The sequence below is a fragment of the Chinchilla lanigera genome, unplaced genomic scaffold, assembly GCF_000276665.1.
Source record: "Chinchilla lanigera isolate Chin_1 unplaced genomic scaffold, ChiLan1.0 scaffold00021, whole genome shotgun sequence".
Taxonomy (NCBI): Eukaryota; Metazoa; Chordata; class Mammalia; order Rodentia; family Chinchillidae; genus Chinchilla; species Chinchilla lanigera.
The window spans coordinates 25,767,808-25,784,121 of NW_004955422.1; the positions used below are offsets into that span (position 1 = coordinate 25,767,808).

At 42.8% G+C, this 16,314-nt stretch overlaps 1 protein-coding gene across 1 annotated transcript in view; it reads left to right on the forward strand.

Annotated features, from left to right (window-relative positions):
• Nfs1 (NFS1 cysteine desulfurase) overlaps nucleotides 1–16,314 on the forward strand; it is a 25,573-nt gene that overhangs the window by 7,820 nt on the left and 1,439 nt on the right. The window contains exons 5-12 of the mRNA XM_005384774.2: nucleotides 2,039–2,191; nucleotides 5,976–6,069; nucleotides 7,928–8,062; nucleotides 11,463–11,620; nucleotides 12,040–12,145; nucleotides 12,227–12,308; nucleotides 12,905–12,988; nucleotides 13,839–13,928. Of these exons, the coding sequence (XP_005384831.1) occupies nucleotides 2,039–2,191; nucleotides 5,976–6,069; nucleotides 7,928–8,062; nucleotides 11,463–11,620; nucleotides 12,040–12,145; nucleotides 12,227–12,308; nucleotides 12,905–12,988; nucleotides 13,839–13,928 (902 nt within the window). The remainder of the gene's footprint in view (nucleotides 1–2,038; nucleotides 2,192–5,975; nucleotides 6,070–7,927; nucleotides 8,063–11,462; nucleotides 11,621–12,039; nucleotides 12,146–12,226; nucleotides 12,309–12,904; nucleotides 12,989–13,838; nucleotides 13,929–16,314) is intronic.

The following is a 16,314-nucleotide window of genomic DNA, read 5'->3' on the forward strand; positions in this document are numbered from 1 at the left end:
TTTTTTTTGGTACCAGGAATCAAACTCAGGACCTTGCACTTACCAGGCAGGCATTGTGCTGCTGAGCTATATCCCTGGCCCAACAAAGTTAATTGTAAACTAATTCTCTTAGCATTATTTCAGGAAATAATCATATGCAGATATGAATGTCTCTTTCTTTTTTCTTTTTTTCTTTCTTTCTTTTTTTTGAGACAGTGTCTCCCTCTGCATGCTGCCTTTGAACTTACTATGTAGCCCAGGCTGGTCTCAAACTTTCTGTCTGCTTGTGTCAGTGCTGAGATTACAGGAGAATGCTACCATTTCTGGGTTTGTTTGTTTGTTTGTTTTCATTGAGATAGGGTGTCACTATGTTGCCTAGGCTGGTCTCCAACTTGTGGACTCAAGTGATCTTTCTATGTCAGGTTCTTTTCTTTTTTAAAAAAATTGAGTATAGGGGGCTGGGGATTTAGCTCAGCGGCACAGCGCCTGCCTGGTAAGTGTGAGGTCGTGAGTTCGAGTCCCAGTACTGGAAAAAAAACAAAAACAAAAACAAAAAAAAAGAATTGAGTATAATTGCCAAAGAAAATCATATATATTTAAGGTATGCAACCTGATGTTTTGAGATACATGTACGTTGTGAAGTGATTACTAAAATCAAGATAATTGGGGCTGGGAATATAGCTCAGTGGCACAGCACCTGCCTGGCAAGTGCAAGGTCGTGAGTTCCATTCCCGGTACCGGAAACGCCCCCACCAAAAAAATAAATAAATAAATAAAATAAAGATAGTTAACATATCCATTACCTCACATACTTACAATTCTTTATTTCCTCTGCTTAGAAACATTTTATAATAGCCTAAATGAAAAAAATGCTCTTAAAATAAAAGAAAAATTTGCTCAGCATCTCAATCATAGTGACAGATTAAAACAGTTAAATGAACACTATTCTAGGGGATTTCTTGGTTTCTCTGTACATAAATGGGTTTTTGAAAAATAAAAATTGGCGATGCTCTCTCTTTCTCTCATTGATATTGGAGATTGAACCCAGGGCCTTTGAATTGACCTACATCCCGAGTCCTTTTTTATTTTTGATGTTTTTGGAGACAGGATTTCAGTGTGCAGTTCAGGCTGGTTTCAGACTCACTATGTAGCCCAGGCTGGGCTTGAACTTTCAGCAATCCTCCTGCCTCAGCCTCCTAAGTGCTGGGATTGCAGACCTGTCTTGCCACGCCCTTCTCCCAGCATTTTAAAAATTCTTTTATTTTGACAGTCACAAATGCCCTGACTAGGCATGAACTTGTGATCCTCCTGCCTTAGCCTTCCTGAGTGCTGGGGTCACTGGCATGTGTCACCATACCTGGTAGATTATCTCCTAATGATATAACTTTTGTCCCCCTCATTACCCTCACTTAAACCCCCTTCACCCCTCTCCCATCTTCCTTTCTCTTGTCTTAATAGTCTCCCTTCCTCTTTCATGTTGTCTTTGTTAGATTGCACATGTTAGAGAACACATGTATTATCCTTTCTGCCTCACCGTTTGTTTTTTTGTTTTGTTTTGTTTTTGTTTTTGGTCTTTTTGAGACAGGTTCTCGCTATGGAGTTTAGGCTGACCTTGAGCTCACTTTGTAGCCCAGGCTGGTCTCAAACTTGAAACGATCCTCCTGCCTCAGCCTCCTGAGTGCTGCGATTACAGGTGTGCGCCACCACACCCAGCTCTCTGCCTCAGCTTTTTGAGTACAGGGATTGCATGTACATGCCACTGCACCTGGCTATGCTTTTTTTCCTAAATAAATTGGATGGTTCTCAGTTATTTTTTAATAATAATTAAAATTCCAGGAATTTTAACCTATTTTTGATAACTTCTTCTGATACTAATATTGAGAGTATCAAGTACTGGCTAGGGTATATTCAGTACTAGAATGTGTGCTTAATATGTGCAAGGCCCTGGGTTCCATCCTGAGCACCAAAAAAGAAAAAAAAAAAATTCCCTTATAAATAAGATTGATTTCATAATTGTTTCTGAGCATTTTTCTTTTCTTCCACTTCACCAATTTTTTAGGGAGTAGCCAGATTCTATAAGTCACGGAAAAAGCACGTGGTCACCACCCAGACAGAACACAAATGTGTCTTAGATTCTTGCCGTTCTCTGGAAGCAGAGGGCTTTCGTGTTACCTACCTCCCAGTGCAGAAGAGTGGGATCATCGATCTAAAGGTAGGAGTGGCCCTTGGTATGTGGGACAGCATAGGAGGAGCCCAGGTTAAATCCTTCTCTTCAGCCTTTCCTTGAGTTTAAAGTTTTGTCTGATGGCATTACAGCTTGTTTATTTAAATCCTTCCCTTCCCTCCCCATCTACCCTTCAGCCCTTCCTTTATTTTATTTTTTATTTTGTCTCACTAAGTTGCCCAGGCTGTGTTTGAACTTGTGATCCTCTTGTTTCAGCTGCCCGTAGTCCTGGGGTTAGAGGTGCTTGTCACCTTGCCCAGAATAATGTCAGTTCTGTGGGATATTTGTTTTCAAATTTTTAAAAAATGATACTTAGTTTTGTTTTTTTTTTTTACTTTTGAGTACTGGAGATTGAACCCAGTGCCTTTGTACATACTGGGCAAGTGCTGTACCACTGAACTACATTCCCAGCGAGGGTGTGTGTGTGTGTGTGTGTGTGTGTGTGTGTGTGTGTGTGTGTGTGTGTGTGTGCTCATATAAGGATAATTTTAGTACTTCTTTCCAACCTGGATGCTGTTTCTATTTTTTGCCTAGTCAGTGCAGGAACTTGTACTACAATGTTGAATAGAAGTGACACGAGTGGATCTCTTTATTATTTATCCTAGGTGAAAACTTTTAGTTTTTTCATCACTAGGGATGATTTTAGTTCTAGATTTTCTTGGAGGTGTCCTTTTATAGATGTCCTTTATCCATTTGTTTTTTTTTTTTTTTTTTTTTTTTTTTTTTTTTTTTGTGGTACTGGGGATTGAACTCACAACCTTGCGCCTGCCAGGCAGGCACTTATGCCACTGAGCTATAGCCCCAGCCCCCTCCTTTATCCATTTGATGAAGTGGTTTGTTGGATATTTTCTCACAAAGGGGTTATAGGATAAGTTAAATTGTATTCTCTTAACCATTATGAGTATATTTCTGTAAACATAGTTATGTTGCAATAAAGTTTTAAAAAGGAAAAAAAAAAAAATTGGATTTTTCTTTTTTTTTTTTGTCTTTTTTTGAGACAGGGTCTCAGTATGCAGTTCATGCTGGTCTTGAGCGCATTTTGTAGCCCAGGCTGACCTTGAACTTGCAATGATCCTTCTGCCTCAGCCTCCCAAGTGCTGGGATTACAGGCATGTGTAACCACGCCCAGCTCGAAAATTGGATTTTTATCAATTGTATTTTTCTGTTTTTAGGTGACCAGATAGTTTTTGTTCTTCATTCATTTTTTTGATCTGTATGTGTTTGTGTGTGTCTGTTTATGTGTGTGTGTGTGTGTAACTTGAACTTACTATGTGGCCTGGCCTCAAACTTGAGATCCTTCTGACTCAGCCATCCAAGTAGCTGAAACTATAGGTGTGTGCCACACACTTGACTAGATGATTATTGTATTATTTTTTTTGTGTGTAGGGATTATATGTGTGTAGTATTATTTTGTGTGTGTGTGTAAAAGTTAGGCAATGCTGTATCACTGAGCCACATCCAAAACCCCTGGCTAGACATTTACTTCTCATAATACTTAACATAGTGCCTTTCTTTCACTTTGTATTATTATGCCGTAGTCCAGGCAATAGGGAGAGAGGGTTCAGCAGGACAGGCAGGACAGGTTAGCTCTTCCCACCTTCACAGAGCTCACATTCCAGGGAAGGGGGTATTAAATATGTAAATAAACATAAAAATGAAATAATTATTTGCTATGAAGGAAGCAAACAAGATGGTGAGAGAGAATTTGACCTTGATCAGCCCAGTGTCAGGCAAAGGCATAATAGATGTTGGTGGTGTGATTAATAATTCCTTTCTGGGGGCTGGGGATCTAGCTCAGTGGCACAAGTGCCTGCCTGGCAAGTGCAAGGTCCTGAGTTCAATTTCCGGCACCCCCCAAAAAAAATTCCTTCATGATATGTTTCACTCAGACATGGTTCTTGCGTCCATGTTGTTAATGGTAGCCTTGTCCTTGCTTTTTTCTTTTTCTTTCTCTTTTTTCCTTCTGGGTTTTTTTTTTTTTTTTTTTTTTTTTTTCCCTGTCTTTTTGAGACAGAGTCTCTATGCAGTTCAGGCTGGCCTTGAGCTCACTTTGTAGCCCAGGCTGGTCTTGAACTCAACGATCCTCCTGCCTCAGGCTCCCAAGTGCTCAGATTACAGGCATGCGCCACCACGCCCGGCCTTTCCTTCTGTTTTTTGGGACAGGGTTTCCCTATGTAATTCAGGCCAGTCTTGAGCTTATATATAGCACAGTATGGCCTTGAGCTTATAACAGTTCTCCTGGCTCAGCCTCCTGAGTGCTGGGATTACAAGCGTGTGCCACCATACCTGGCCTGTTCACCATTTCTTGAAACTTGTTGTTTCATAATGTTATATAAGTGGAATTATACAGTATGTTACCTGGAGTTGGCTTTATTCATTCAACATATGTCTTTGGAAATTCATTCACTGTTGCATGTAGAAGTAGTTTGTTTTTTTTTATTGCTGAGTACTATTCAGTGTTCTAGATGTACCATAGGGGTTTTATTGTGTGTTCATTTGTTTGTTCGTTTGGTTGAATTTGGTTTTTTTTAGATATGGTCTGGCTGTGTAGTTTGGGTTTGCCTTGAACTGACAGTGTAACCCAGCTTGGCCTTAAATTTGCAGTGATCCTCCTGCCTCAGCCTCCAGAATGCTGAGATTAAAGGCATGTACGATCTTGCTCAGAAAGTACCAAAGTTTATTTAACCATGTACCCATGAAAGGATGTCTGGGGGGCTGGGGATTTAACTCAGCGGCACAGTGCCTGCCTGGCAAGTGCAAGGTTGTGAGTTTGATTCCTGGTACCAGAAAAAAAAAAAAAAAAGAAAAAAAAGAAAGGATATCTGGGAAGTTTCTAGATTTTGGCTAGTCTGAAAGTTACTAAGAATATTTGTGAGCTGGGCATGGTGGAGCATACCTGTACTTCTAGCATTCTGGGAGGTTGAGAAAGGAGGATTGCAAATTCAAGCCCATCTTGGGCAATTTGGCAACTTAACAGAGCCTGTCACCAAGAAAGAAAGAAAAAGGAAGGAAGGAAGGAAGGAAGGAAGGAAGGAAGGAAGGAAGGAAGAGCAAGCAAGTATTTTTACAAGTTTTTTTGTGAATTTAATTTTTATTTCTGTGGGATAAATGGTCAAGAGTGCAATATATGTGTCATATGGTAATTTCATGTAATTTTTCTTGGAAACAGACTGGTACAGGTTTGTACCTAGTTATTTGGGAGTCTGAAATAGGATCGCTTGAGCCCAGGAGTTTGAGGCCAGTCTAGCATCATAGCAAGACTCTGTCTCTGAGAAAACAGAAAACAATACAAAATAAAAACCCGTTAAACTGTATTCTACAGCAGTTATACCATTTTACTTTTCTCTGTATCCTCACCAGCATTTTGTGTTGTGACTTTTCTTCTAAAGCACTGGGAATCAAATGCAGGTCTTTGAGTATGCCAGGGAAGCGTACTACCACTGAGCTGTATCCTCAGCCCTGTATTATTTTTGTTTTAAACGTTTTGATAGGGGTACAGTGAAAAGCTGCTTCTTTTTTCTTTTGTCTTTTGTTTTCCCTGCATTCCCCTCACCTCTCTCTTCCAGACAGGGTCTTGCTATGTAGCCCAGGCTCAGACTTACTCTGTAATCCAGAATGGCCTTGAACCTAGAATCCTGCCTCAGCCTCATGCTGGGATTACAGGCATGCACCACCATGCCTAGTAAAAGGCCTCTTTTCAACACTTGCCTACAAGGAAGGGCTTTGTTGGCTCCAGATCATCAGCAAAGCCCCTACTTCTGCATATTCCTAGGAACTAGAGGCTGCCATCCAGCCAGATACCAGCCTGGTTTCAGTTATGACTGTGAACAATGAGATTGGAGTGAAACAACCTATTGCAGAAATAGGTGAGTGTTGTGGTTTAACTCTAACTCTTGCTTACCACTGAGTTTGCTCTCAGGAGCAAGAGTAGGCTAGGAGCTCTAACACTATAAAGTGTAGTAAGGAAATCAAAGGAAGCAGAATTTTAAGTGCTTTGTTCATGAACATTTTAAGTGGCACAACCCATATTGGAATTCAGGTCCCGTACCTTTTTTATTATGTTTTTGTTTTGTTTTTGAGACAGGGTCTCACTGTATAGTACAGGCTGGCCTTGAACTTGCATACATAGCCCAGGCTGGCCTTGAATTTGCAATGATCCTCCTGCCTCAGCCTCCCAAGTGCTAAAATTACAGGCATGCGCTACCAAGCCCGGAAAGTTTAGTACCTTTTTTTATTTTTATTTGTTAGTGGCACCTGGGAGTTGAAACCCAGAGCCTCATGGATGCTAGGCAAGTGCTGTACCACCGAGCAGCATTCCCAGCTCCAAATGATGAGTTTTAACACTGTGCACTGATCCCACGAGCAGGTAGCTGCCAGGATTAAACCCTTGCCTGTACTTGCTAGGCAAGTGCGCTACCCCTGAGCTATGTTGTGTTCCCCCTCTTTATTTTTATTTTTTTTACATTTTTGGCCAAAATAACAACAAAGACCAAAAGCAAATAGCAATGATGTTTAGAACATCATCCCCACTTAGAGCTCACTCTATAATCTTCTCTTTCTCTCTTTTTCTGGTATTAGGAACTGAACTCAGTTCACACTGAGCTGCATCCCTAGCTCTTTTCGTATGTTTTATTTTGAGATAGAGTGTTACTACTTTGCTAAATTGTGTAGGATGGAGTTGAAGTTGTGATCCTTCTGCCTCATTGAACTTTTGAACTTGTGATCCTTCTGTCTCAGCCTCCCAGGTTCCTAGGCATGTACCACCACAGGCATGTACCACCACATCCTGGCCTTTTAATTTTTTTTTTTTTTTTTTTTTTTGAGGCAAGGTCTTCCTATGTAATTCAGGCTGGCCTTGAACTCCAAGTGATCCTTCTTTCTCAGCCTCCCCAGTGCTGGGATTACAGGTGTGTGCCACCACACCCAGCTCCTTTAATCTCTTTATGCACATTAAAATAAGATGTGTTGGGCCTGGGGATTTAGCTCAGCAGCACAGTGCCTGCTTGGCAAGCACAAGGTCATGAGTTCGGGGGCTGGGGATTTAGCTCAGTGGCAAAAGCGCCTGCCTGGCAAGTGCAAGGTCATGAGTTCGGTTCCCGGTACCGGAGAAAAACCAAAAAAAAAAAAAAAAGGTCATGAGTTCGATTCCAAGTACTGGAAGAAAAAAAAAATAGATGTGTCAATCTTTTTTTTTTGTGCCGGGAATTGAACTTGGGACGTTGTACGTGCCAGGCAGGCGCGATTCCACTGAGCTATATTCCTTTTTTGTTTGTTTGCTTTGTTTTGTTTTGTTTATTTTTTAACATGTGTAAAACTGAGCTATATTCCTGGCCCAAGATCTGTCAATCTTTTAAATCAAAAAAGTTCTAAAAGGTAATGTTACTTACTGAAAGGCCAATATTAATGAAATGGTAAGAAAAATCTTATGCATGAGAATATCAGGTGGGTTTTCATTTGCTGCTTTACCCTTGATGTTTAGAGGGAGAGTGGGGTGGGGGTAGGTGGGGAGAGAAAAGGGGAAAGGGAGAAAGGAAGAGAGAAGAGAGACACGGGGAAGAGGAAGAGAAAGAAAGGAGGAAAAGACAGGGTAGGAATGGGAAGGGGTTTGCTTATAATATTAGCAGCAATTTACTATGGGTAGAGACAATTTATAGTGCATTGTGGGCTGTTTCCTGGCTATGTCCCAACATTGTACTGTGAGTCTTCCCTCTGTTATTTCCTCAGGGCAGATTTGCAGTGCCAGAAAGGTCTATTTCCATACTGATGCAGCCCAGGCTGTTGGAAAAATCCCGCTTGATGTCAATGACATGAAAATTGATCTCATGAGCATCAGTGGCCACAAAATCTATGGTCCTAAAGGTACCAGCTCCTCCTAGATTTCCTCTTCTTTGAACGTCCCATCAAACCCTTTGACAAATGTTTCTGAGAGTCAGTTGAGCTAAAACCATTGTCAGAGGGAACTTGTACATTGAGAATGCTTTGCAGAGTGCAAGTGTCTATGTATGTATGTATGTATTTTTTATTTAGTGTTTTTTTGTTTCGTTTTGTTTTTTTTGGTCTTTTTAAGACAGGGTCTTGCTATGCAGTTCAGGCTGGCCTTGAGCTCACTTATGTTGCCTAGGCTGGTCTCTAACTTGCAGTGATCCTCCTGTCTCAACCTCCCGAGTGCTGTGTTTTTGAGACAGGGTCTCACTCTGTTTAATTCAGTTTGGCCTTGAACTCACTGTGTACCTCAGGCTGGCTTTGAACTCAAGGTAACCCTCCTGCCTCAGTCTTCCAAGTGCTGGGATTACAGGTGTGTGTTACCACGCACAGTTTGCAAGTGTCATTTAGCAGTAGCCAAAAGCACTTTTTATTATTTTTATTATTTTATTTATTTATTTAATTTTTATTCACTGTGTTGCCCAAGATGATTTTGTTTTGTTTTATTTTGTTTTTGAGACAGGGTCTAGCTTTGTAATTCAGGCTGGCCTCAAGCTCACTAATTAGCAGAGCCTAGCCTTGAACTCATGGCAATCCTCCTGCCTCAGCCTCCCAGAGTGCTGGGATTACAGATGTGTTCCATCATGCCTGACCCAGGCCCGGGATATAGCTCAGTGGCACATTGCCTGCCTGGCAAGCACAAGGTCCTGAATTTGATTCTTGGTACCAAAAAAAAAAAAGAGTATCTCCTATCATGCCTGGCCCAAGCTGGTTTTGAACTTCTTTTTTTTTTTCCAGTACCAGTAATCGAACTCATGACCTCACGCTTGCCAGGCAGGCGCTGTGCCACTGAGCTAAATCCCCAGCCCCTGGTTTTAAATTTCTGATCCTCTCACTTAAGCCTTCTGAGTAGCTGGGATTATAGGCATGCACCACTGTGCCAGTTTGAATTTCTTAGCAAATACAGTAATTAACTTAAACTTGGGAACCACTGCCTTAATTTTTTTTTTTTTTTTTTTTTTCCGGTACCAGGAATTGAACTCATGACCTTGTGCTTTCCAGGCAGGCGCTGTACTGCTGAGCTAAATCCCCAGCCCCCCACTGCCTTAATTTTTATAGTATCTCTATTTTCTTTCTTCCCCTTCTTCCTTCTTTTCCTTTTTTTCTGTCTTTTTGAGACAGGGTCTCACTATGCAGTTTAGGCTGACCTTGAGCTCATTTTGTAGCCCAGGCTGGCCTCGAACTCCCAACGATTTTCCTGCCTCAGCCTCGCGAGTGCTAGGATTACAGGTGTGCACCACCACTTCCTTCTTTTCCTCTTTCTCTTCTTCTTCTTCCTCTTCCTCCACCCCACTTCCTGTTCTTCTTCTTTGTCTTGTTTTTTGAGACAGTGTTGCTCTGTATTTCAGGCTGGCCTCGAACTACTCGCAGTGATCCTCTTACTTCAGTCTCCCAAGTGCTGGGATTACAGCGTGTGCCGCAGTGCCTGCTCACTACCTCCATTTTGAGCCTAAATAGTTTTTCTGTGTAGATGAATTTTATTAAGTGCTCATATTGCTTAAAAACCCTGGACTATTTACTGAATATTTTTGCATACTCATGCTCATATTTTTGTACAAATTTCATAAATTATTTTGGTGGGTCACAGGTTTTACATATATTGAAGTTTTGATAGACCTTGGGAGACTGTGCTAATTCTTAGCACTGTTCCTACCCCCTAACCCATTATTTCTGCTTCTTTTTTTTTTTTTTTAAACTTAGGACAGGTAATATATTCACACGTTTCAAAATTCAAAAGAGCAGACAGTGGAAAGTCTACCTCCTACTCCTGTCTCCACCCTTTCGGGGAAATGGTATCTTGGTTCCCTCCTTCCTTTCCTCTCTCCCTTCCTCTTTCCCCCCCTCCATTCAACAAGACTCACTGTCTTGCCAAGGCTGGTTTCAAATTCTTGGGCTTAACCAGTCCTGTTTCAGGTTCCCAAGCGCTGGGCCTGTACAGTAGCCATGTACCACTATGCCTGTATGCCTGGCGTGAGTAGTTTTCTAGAATTATTCTGTGCATTTTCTAGTATGTAGTACCTATATACTTCCTCTCCATCTCCCTTTTTAGCTAAATGATAGCATATCGTAGTCGTTTTGATCTTGCTTTTTCACCTAACAGTACATTTTGTTTATTTTTAACTGCACAAACGGAATGTGGGGGAATCTCACCAGTTTTTCTTTTTATTAGTACATGTTTGCAGTACATAATGGTTACATTCATCATTGAGAATTGGTACCTGTACATAGTATATTTTAGGCCAGGCATGGTGGCGCATGCTGGCAATCCCAGCACTTGATGGCTGAGGCAAGAGAAATGCTATGAGTTTGAGCCAGTCTGGGCTATATAGTAAGTCCGGGCCAGCCTGAACTACATAGCGAGACGCTGTCTCAAAAAAAAAAACACAAAAACCCCAAATCATAATACATTTCTACTTTTTTTTGGTACTAGAAATCGAACTCACAACCTTGCATTTGCCAGGCAGGCGCTGTGCCACTGAGCTATATCCCCAGCCCCCTACATCTCCAGTTTTACAAAGTACATCTTAACTCTCTCTCCATTCACCAGTTTTTCTAACAATGTATATTAGAAGTTTTACAGTGTTGGTACAGAAAGAGCTTCCTTGATCATTGATACACCTGCTTGCTATTTCATTGAGTGGACATATGATAACTTATTTGGCGTTCCTCTGATGGCCATCCAAATTCTTTCTTTCCTTTTTTTTGTCTTTTTGCTACAGGGTCTCGCTATGCAGTTCAGGCTGGCCTTGAACTCAAGGTGATCCCCTGCCTCAGCCTCCCAAGTGCTGGGATTACAGGCGTGTACCACCATGCCCAGCTCCATCCAAATTATTTCTAATCTTTTTGCTCTTCTAAATAATGTTGCAATGTATGATTTTTTTTTCATTCATTCTTAGAGAACTACTTTATACCATTTTGGTATTTATTCCCTCAGGTAGTTACCTTTCTTTTTTTTTTTTTTTTTTGGTCTTTTTGAGATAGGGTCTTGTTGTGCAGTTCAGTCTCAAACTCACAATGATCCTCCTGCCTCAGCCTCTCAAGTACTGGGATTATAGGCATGCGCCACCATGCCCAGCTAATAGTTACTTTTCTGATGTTAAATAGTTTTGCTAAATATTATGCTCTTCTTGCCATTTCTTCTCTTATTTTTTTTTTAGAAAAAATTCTAAGTTTATAGAAAAGTGGAAATAATATTTTGATCCTTTTGAAAAATGATATTTTGTTTCATCTGTGTCTCTCTGTTTCTCTTCTTTGTTTAATTAATTTTGCTTCCCAGGGGTTGGTGCCATCTATATCCGCCGCCGGCCCCGAGTGCGTGTGGAGCCCCTACAGAGTGGAGGGGGACAGGAGCGGGGTATGCGGTCTGGGACAGTGCCCACACCCTTGGTGGTGGGGCTGGGGGCTGCGTGTGAGGTGGCACAGCAAGAGATGGAGGTATGGGGAGAGCAGTTTCCTCCCACTACTTCTTCCCCTGTGCTGGGTCTGCTATTTAATGGTGTCCCAAGACGGCTAGGTCAGACCTCTGCTGGAAGAAATTTAGGAAAACCCTGCCCTCTCCAGATGCTTCTGTCCTCTTGTTCTGAGGGAGGTGCTACTGGGCTCCAAAACCCAGGCCCCATGAGTAGTTATCAGCTGATTTGCTTCTGGGTTGTCGGACTCCATGCTCGGTTACTGGGCATCTTTCTCACCCTGGGCGCTGTATTTAGTGCTGGGTGTGCCGTGGTCTTCTGATGACATAGGTCGTAGGGGGGTGTGATGCAGTCACTCCTGGGGGAGGAGAGGGCTCCTGGCACTATGGGTTTTCTCCGATGGTTGGGGACCACTCTGCTTAGTCCTCCCTGCCTATTTCTCAGTACGACCACAAGCGGATCTCACAGTTAGCAGAGCGGCTAACGCAGAAGATAATGCAGAGCCTTCCGGATGTGGTGATGAATGGGGACCCTGAACACCACTACCCAGGTATGCCCTTGCCTTTCGTCCCCCCATCCTGGAAGAGACTAAGATTCTGGAACCCCTCACAGAGTTGCTTCGGTGTTCTAGGGTGTATCAACCTCTCCTTCGCATATGTGGAAGGGGAGAGTCTGCTGATGGCACTCAAGGATGTCGCTTTGTCCTCAGGGAGGTGAGTTGCGCCGTGTAAATAGGGACTGTGGCCGGGTCCTTAAGCCTGTCTTCTAAGTTCCATACAGGTTACTAAGCTTTCTCTTACGGAGAAGATAAGCACAAGAGTTCTCGATTCACGATAAAGGTCATCTTGTTTATCTGGCTGGGCATAGGCTGAGGTTTACCACCCTAGCAGGGCTTCCTGGGGGAGAATTTTATTCCTTTTGTGTTCCCAGGGGTATACATATCTGTTCTAGGGTTACGCTAGCAGTTGTGTTGTAGGCCTCCAGAACGGAAGATGCTCAAAGGCCACCAATGCCTTAAGTGCTCTCTAGGCTGGCACAGATAGTGTCTGCTGTTCTGGGGGAGTGAGCACAAGGTCTGTGCTGCCTCTTCCCATCAGATCCAGCCATGCCCTGTTATGTTCTGCCGTGCTGTGGCAGAGGAGCTAGGTTCAAGTTGTAGTATGTGCAGGGCAGCATCAGGCCCTTCTGTCCGCTAGATCAGGTGTCTGTTATCCCTGTGCTGTGACTCCATAGCCCTGCGGGGCGGGAGCATGAACTGGGGATTTGGAGCTTGAAGCAGGTGTTGATGATGAACTGTCCCTTTCCTCAGTGCTTGTACCTCTGCATCTCTGGAGCCCTCTTATGTCCTTAGAGCAATTGGCACTGATGAGGATTTAGCACACTCTTCTATCAGGTGAGTGAGTTGAAGAGCAACATTTATAAAAGTCTGTGTGTGTGTGTGTGTAACTCTGGATTGAATCCAGGGCCTCATACATTCTAACCAAGTTCATTGCCACTGAGCTGTATTCTCAAGCCAGAAAGCATCCTTCTTATTGTTCATCTCATGTTACAGTTTTTCTCAATCTGGTTCTCTCTGTCCTTTCTTTTTTTTGATGCTGGGGATTGAGTCTAGCTAAGCATGTGCTCTATCACTGAGGTATGCCTCCAACCTTGTCTTATCTCTTCTTTCTGGAACAGAGGTTCTCAGACTTCACTGAGCATCATCTGGGAAGCTTATAAAAGATGGCAATTTCTGAGTCTCATACACAGAGATTGTGTTTTGCTATATCAGGAGGGAGGAGTAGGAAATTTAGGTGATTCTGATGTGTTAACAGACCATGTTCTGCCCGGCGTGGTGGCGCATGCCTGTAATCCCAGCACTCGGGAGTCTGAGGCTGGAGGATTGTTGTGAGTTCGAGACCAGCCAGGGCTACAAACTGAGCTCAAGGCTGGCTTGAACTGCATAGTGAGAACCAGTATGAAAAAGACAAAACAAAACAAAAAACAGACCATGTTCTAAGAAACTCTGGCCTAAATGGGAAGGTCTGTGTTCTCTTTTTTTCTGGGTTTTTTTTTTTCCAGTACCAGGAATCGAACTCACCACCTCACGCTTGCCAGGCAAGCGCTCTGCCGCTGAGCTAAATCTCTAGCCCCTGTGTTCGCATCTCTTTGACTTTACATAGTAGATCTTCAGTGGATATTGGCCAAATAAATTTAACCTGGTGCTACTTCTGATGGAGCACTCTTCCCCGTACCCTCTTCAGGTTTGGCATTGGCCGCTTCACGACTGAGGAAGAAGTAGACTACACTGTGGAGAAATGCGTTCAGCATGTGAAGCGTCTTCGAGAAATGAGGTACGCCCTACTGGAAGAAACTGTATTTTTTTTTTCTTTCTCTTTTTGAGAGAAGGTCTCGCTATGCAGTTCAGGCTGGCCTTGAACTCACTTTGTAGCCCAGGCTGGTTTCAAACTCGCACCGATCCTCCTGCCTTAGCCTTGCAAGTGCTGGGATTACAGGCATGCACCACCATGCCCGGCTGCTACTGAAGAAACTATAATCCTGGCCCCTCTCTTATCCTTAGGCTGTGTGTTCACACTGCTGGAAACCAAAGTGTGAGGGTACTTAGGTTTTAGGATTCAGAGATTCTAAATCCTAAAGGGAAGAAATGCAAGAAAGTGAATATTCTTGACCACTTTTTTTTCCCAGATCATTGAAAGTATTTTAAAACCTAAGCCAGGTGTGGTGGCACACACCTGTAATCCCAGCACTCAGGATGCTGAGGCAGGAGGATCCTTGCCAGTCTGAGACCAGCCTGGGCTACAAAGTGAGCTCAAGGCCAGCCTGAACTGCATAGCAAGACTTTGTCTCAAAAAGACAAAAAAAAACAAAACCTAAAGAAGGATATTAATGCAGGTAGTACTTTTTCTTTCTTTCTCTCTCTCTTTCTTTCTTTCTTTCTTTCTTTTTTCTTTCTTCCTCTCTTCCTCTCTTCCTCTCTTCTTCTCTTCCTCTCTTCTCTCCCTCCCTCCCTCCCTTTCTCTTTTTTTTTTTTTGGTGGTACTGGGAATTGAACCCAGGGTCTTGTGGATGCTAGTCAAGCTCTACCATTGAGCCCCACCCACCCACCACTTTTATTTTTTCCTTTGAAACAGGGTCTCACTAAGTTGTTCAGGTTAGATCTTCCTGCCTAGCCCTTCCAAATAGCTGGGAATTCAGTTGTATATCGCTGCACCCAGCAAAATAGGGATTCTTAATTTGAGTTCTGTGGCCAGACTTTAGAAATACATGATAGCCCTGAGGTTGTGTGGTAAATATTATACGATTGTACAATCTCCTTATTGAAAGCCCATAGTTCCCATGAGATTTTTTTTATGTTTTAATTTTTTTGGTTTTGAGACAAGGTCTTACTGTGTAGTGTAGGCTGGCCCTGAACTCACTATGTAGCCCAGGCTGGCCTCAAACTTGTAGCAATCCTTCCACCTTTGTGTCCTGAGTGCCGGGATCACGAGGCATCTGCCGCCATGCCCAGCTTTCCATGAGATTCCTAAAAGATGAGGAGCTACTGCTTAGTGGTGTTTGTAAAGTCAAGAGATTGCTAGCTAGGTGTGGTCTTGCTTGCCTGTAATCTCAGCACTCTGAGAGGCAGAGGCAGGAGGATCACAAATTATAGCTCAGCCTTGGCAACTAAGAGACTTAGTGAGACTCTGTCTTAAAACAAAAAATAAAAAGGGGCTGGAGACATAGCTCTATGTAAATATTCTGGGTATAATCCCCAGTATGGAAAAAAAAAAAAGACAAGAGATTCTTTTCTATTCAGTTGCCACTAGGGCTTTCCCAAGTAATCATAGATCTCAGCTTCTTAATAGGTACATTGAAGCCTCTGGATTTTTTTCAGAGTTTGACCCTGTGCTTGACTTTCAAGATTGCCTTGGTTCACTTGGTAGAGAGAGGAAGTTTGGGTATGCACCTTGCTTCCCTTTGTGAGCACTCCCCAACCTTTCTGTGTTTTACATTTTCCTTGGTAGGGTGTAGCTGTATTTTTTTTCTTTTTTTTTTTTTTTTTTTGTCTTTTTGGGTTTTTGTCTTTTTGGGATGGGTCTCACTATGCAGTTCAGGTTGGCCTTGAGCTCACTTTGTAGCCCAGGCTGGCCTCGAACTCACAACAATCCTCCTGCCTCAGCCTCCTGAGTGCTGGGGTTATAGGCATGCGCCACCATGCCTGGCCAGGGTGTAGCTGTATTGTTTAACTATCTACAGCTTATGTAGGACTCTTAGGCTCCAGAGTCTTCTCTTGGCTTTGCTTTCTGGTACAGTTAAAGGGCATTTCTACTGACAGTACTTTCTTGTTCTTCCTGTGTGTCTTCAGTATCTGTACCCTATTCCTTCTGATCCTTTACAAACTGAATTCAGCTTGGTGCTAACCTTCTCCAGATCTTTTTTTTTATGATCCTATTAGGGAAAGGAAGGAGATTGCTAAGTCTATTGGGTCAAGGAAAATGTTACAAATGTGAACAAACGTGCTGGGCTGGGCATGATGACCTATGCCTGTAATCCCAGCTGTGTAGGAGGCCAAGACAGGAGAATTACAAGTTCAGGGTCAGCCTAGGGAAAATAGCAAGACCCTGTCTCAAAATTTAAAGATTATAAAAATGAGCCAGGCATGGTGGTGCATGCCTGTAATCCCAGTACTTGGGAGGCTGAGGCAGGAGGATTGCTGTGAGTTCAAGACCAGCCTGGGCT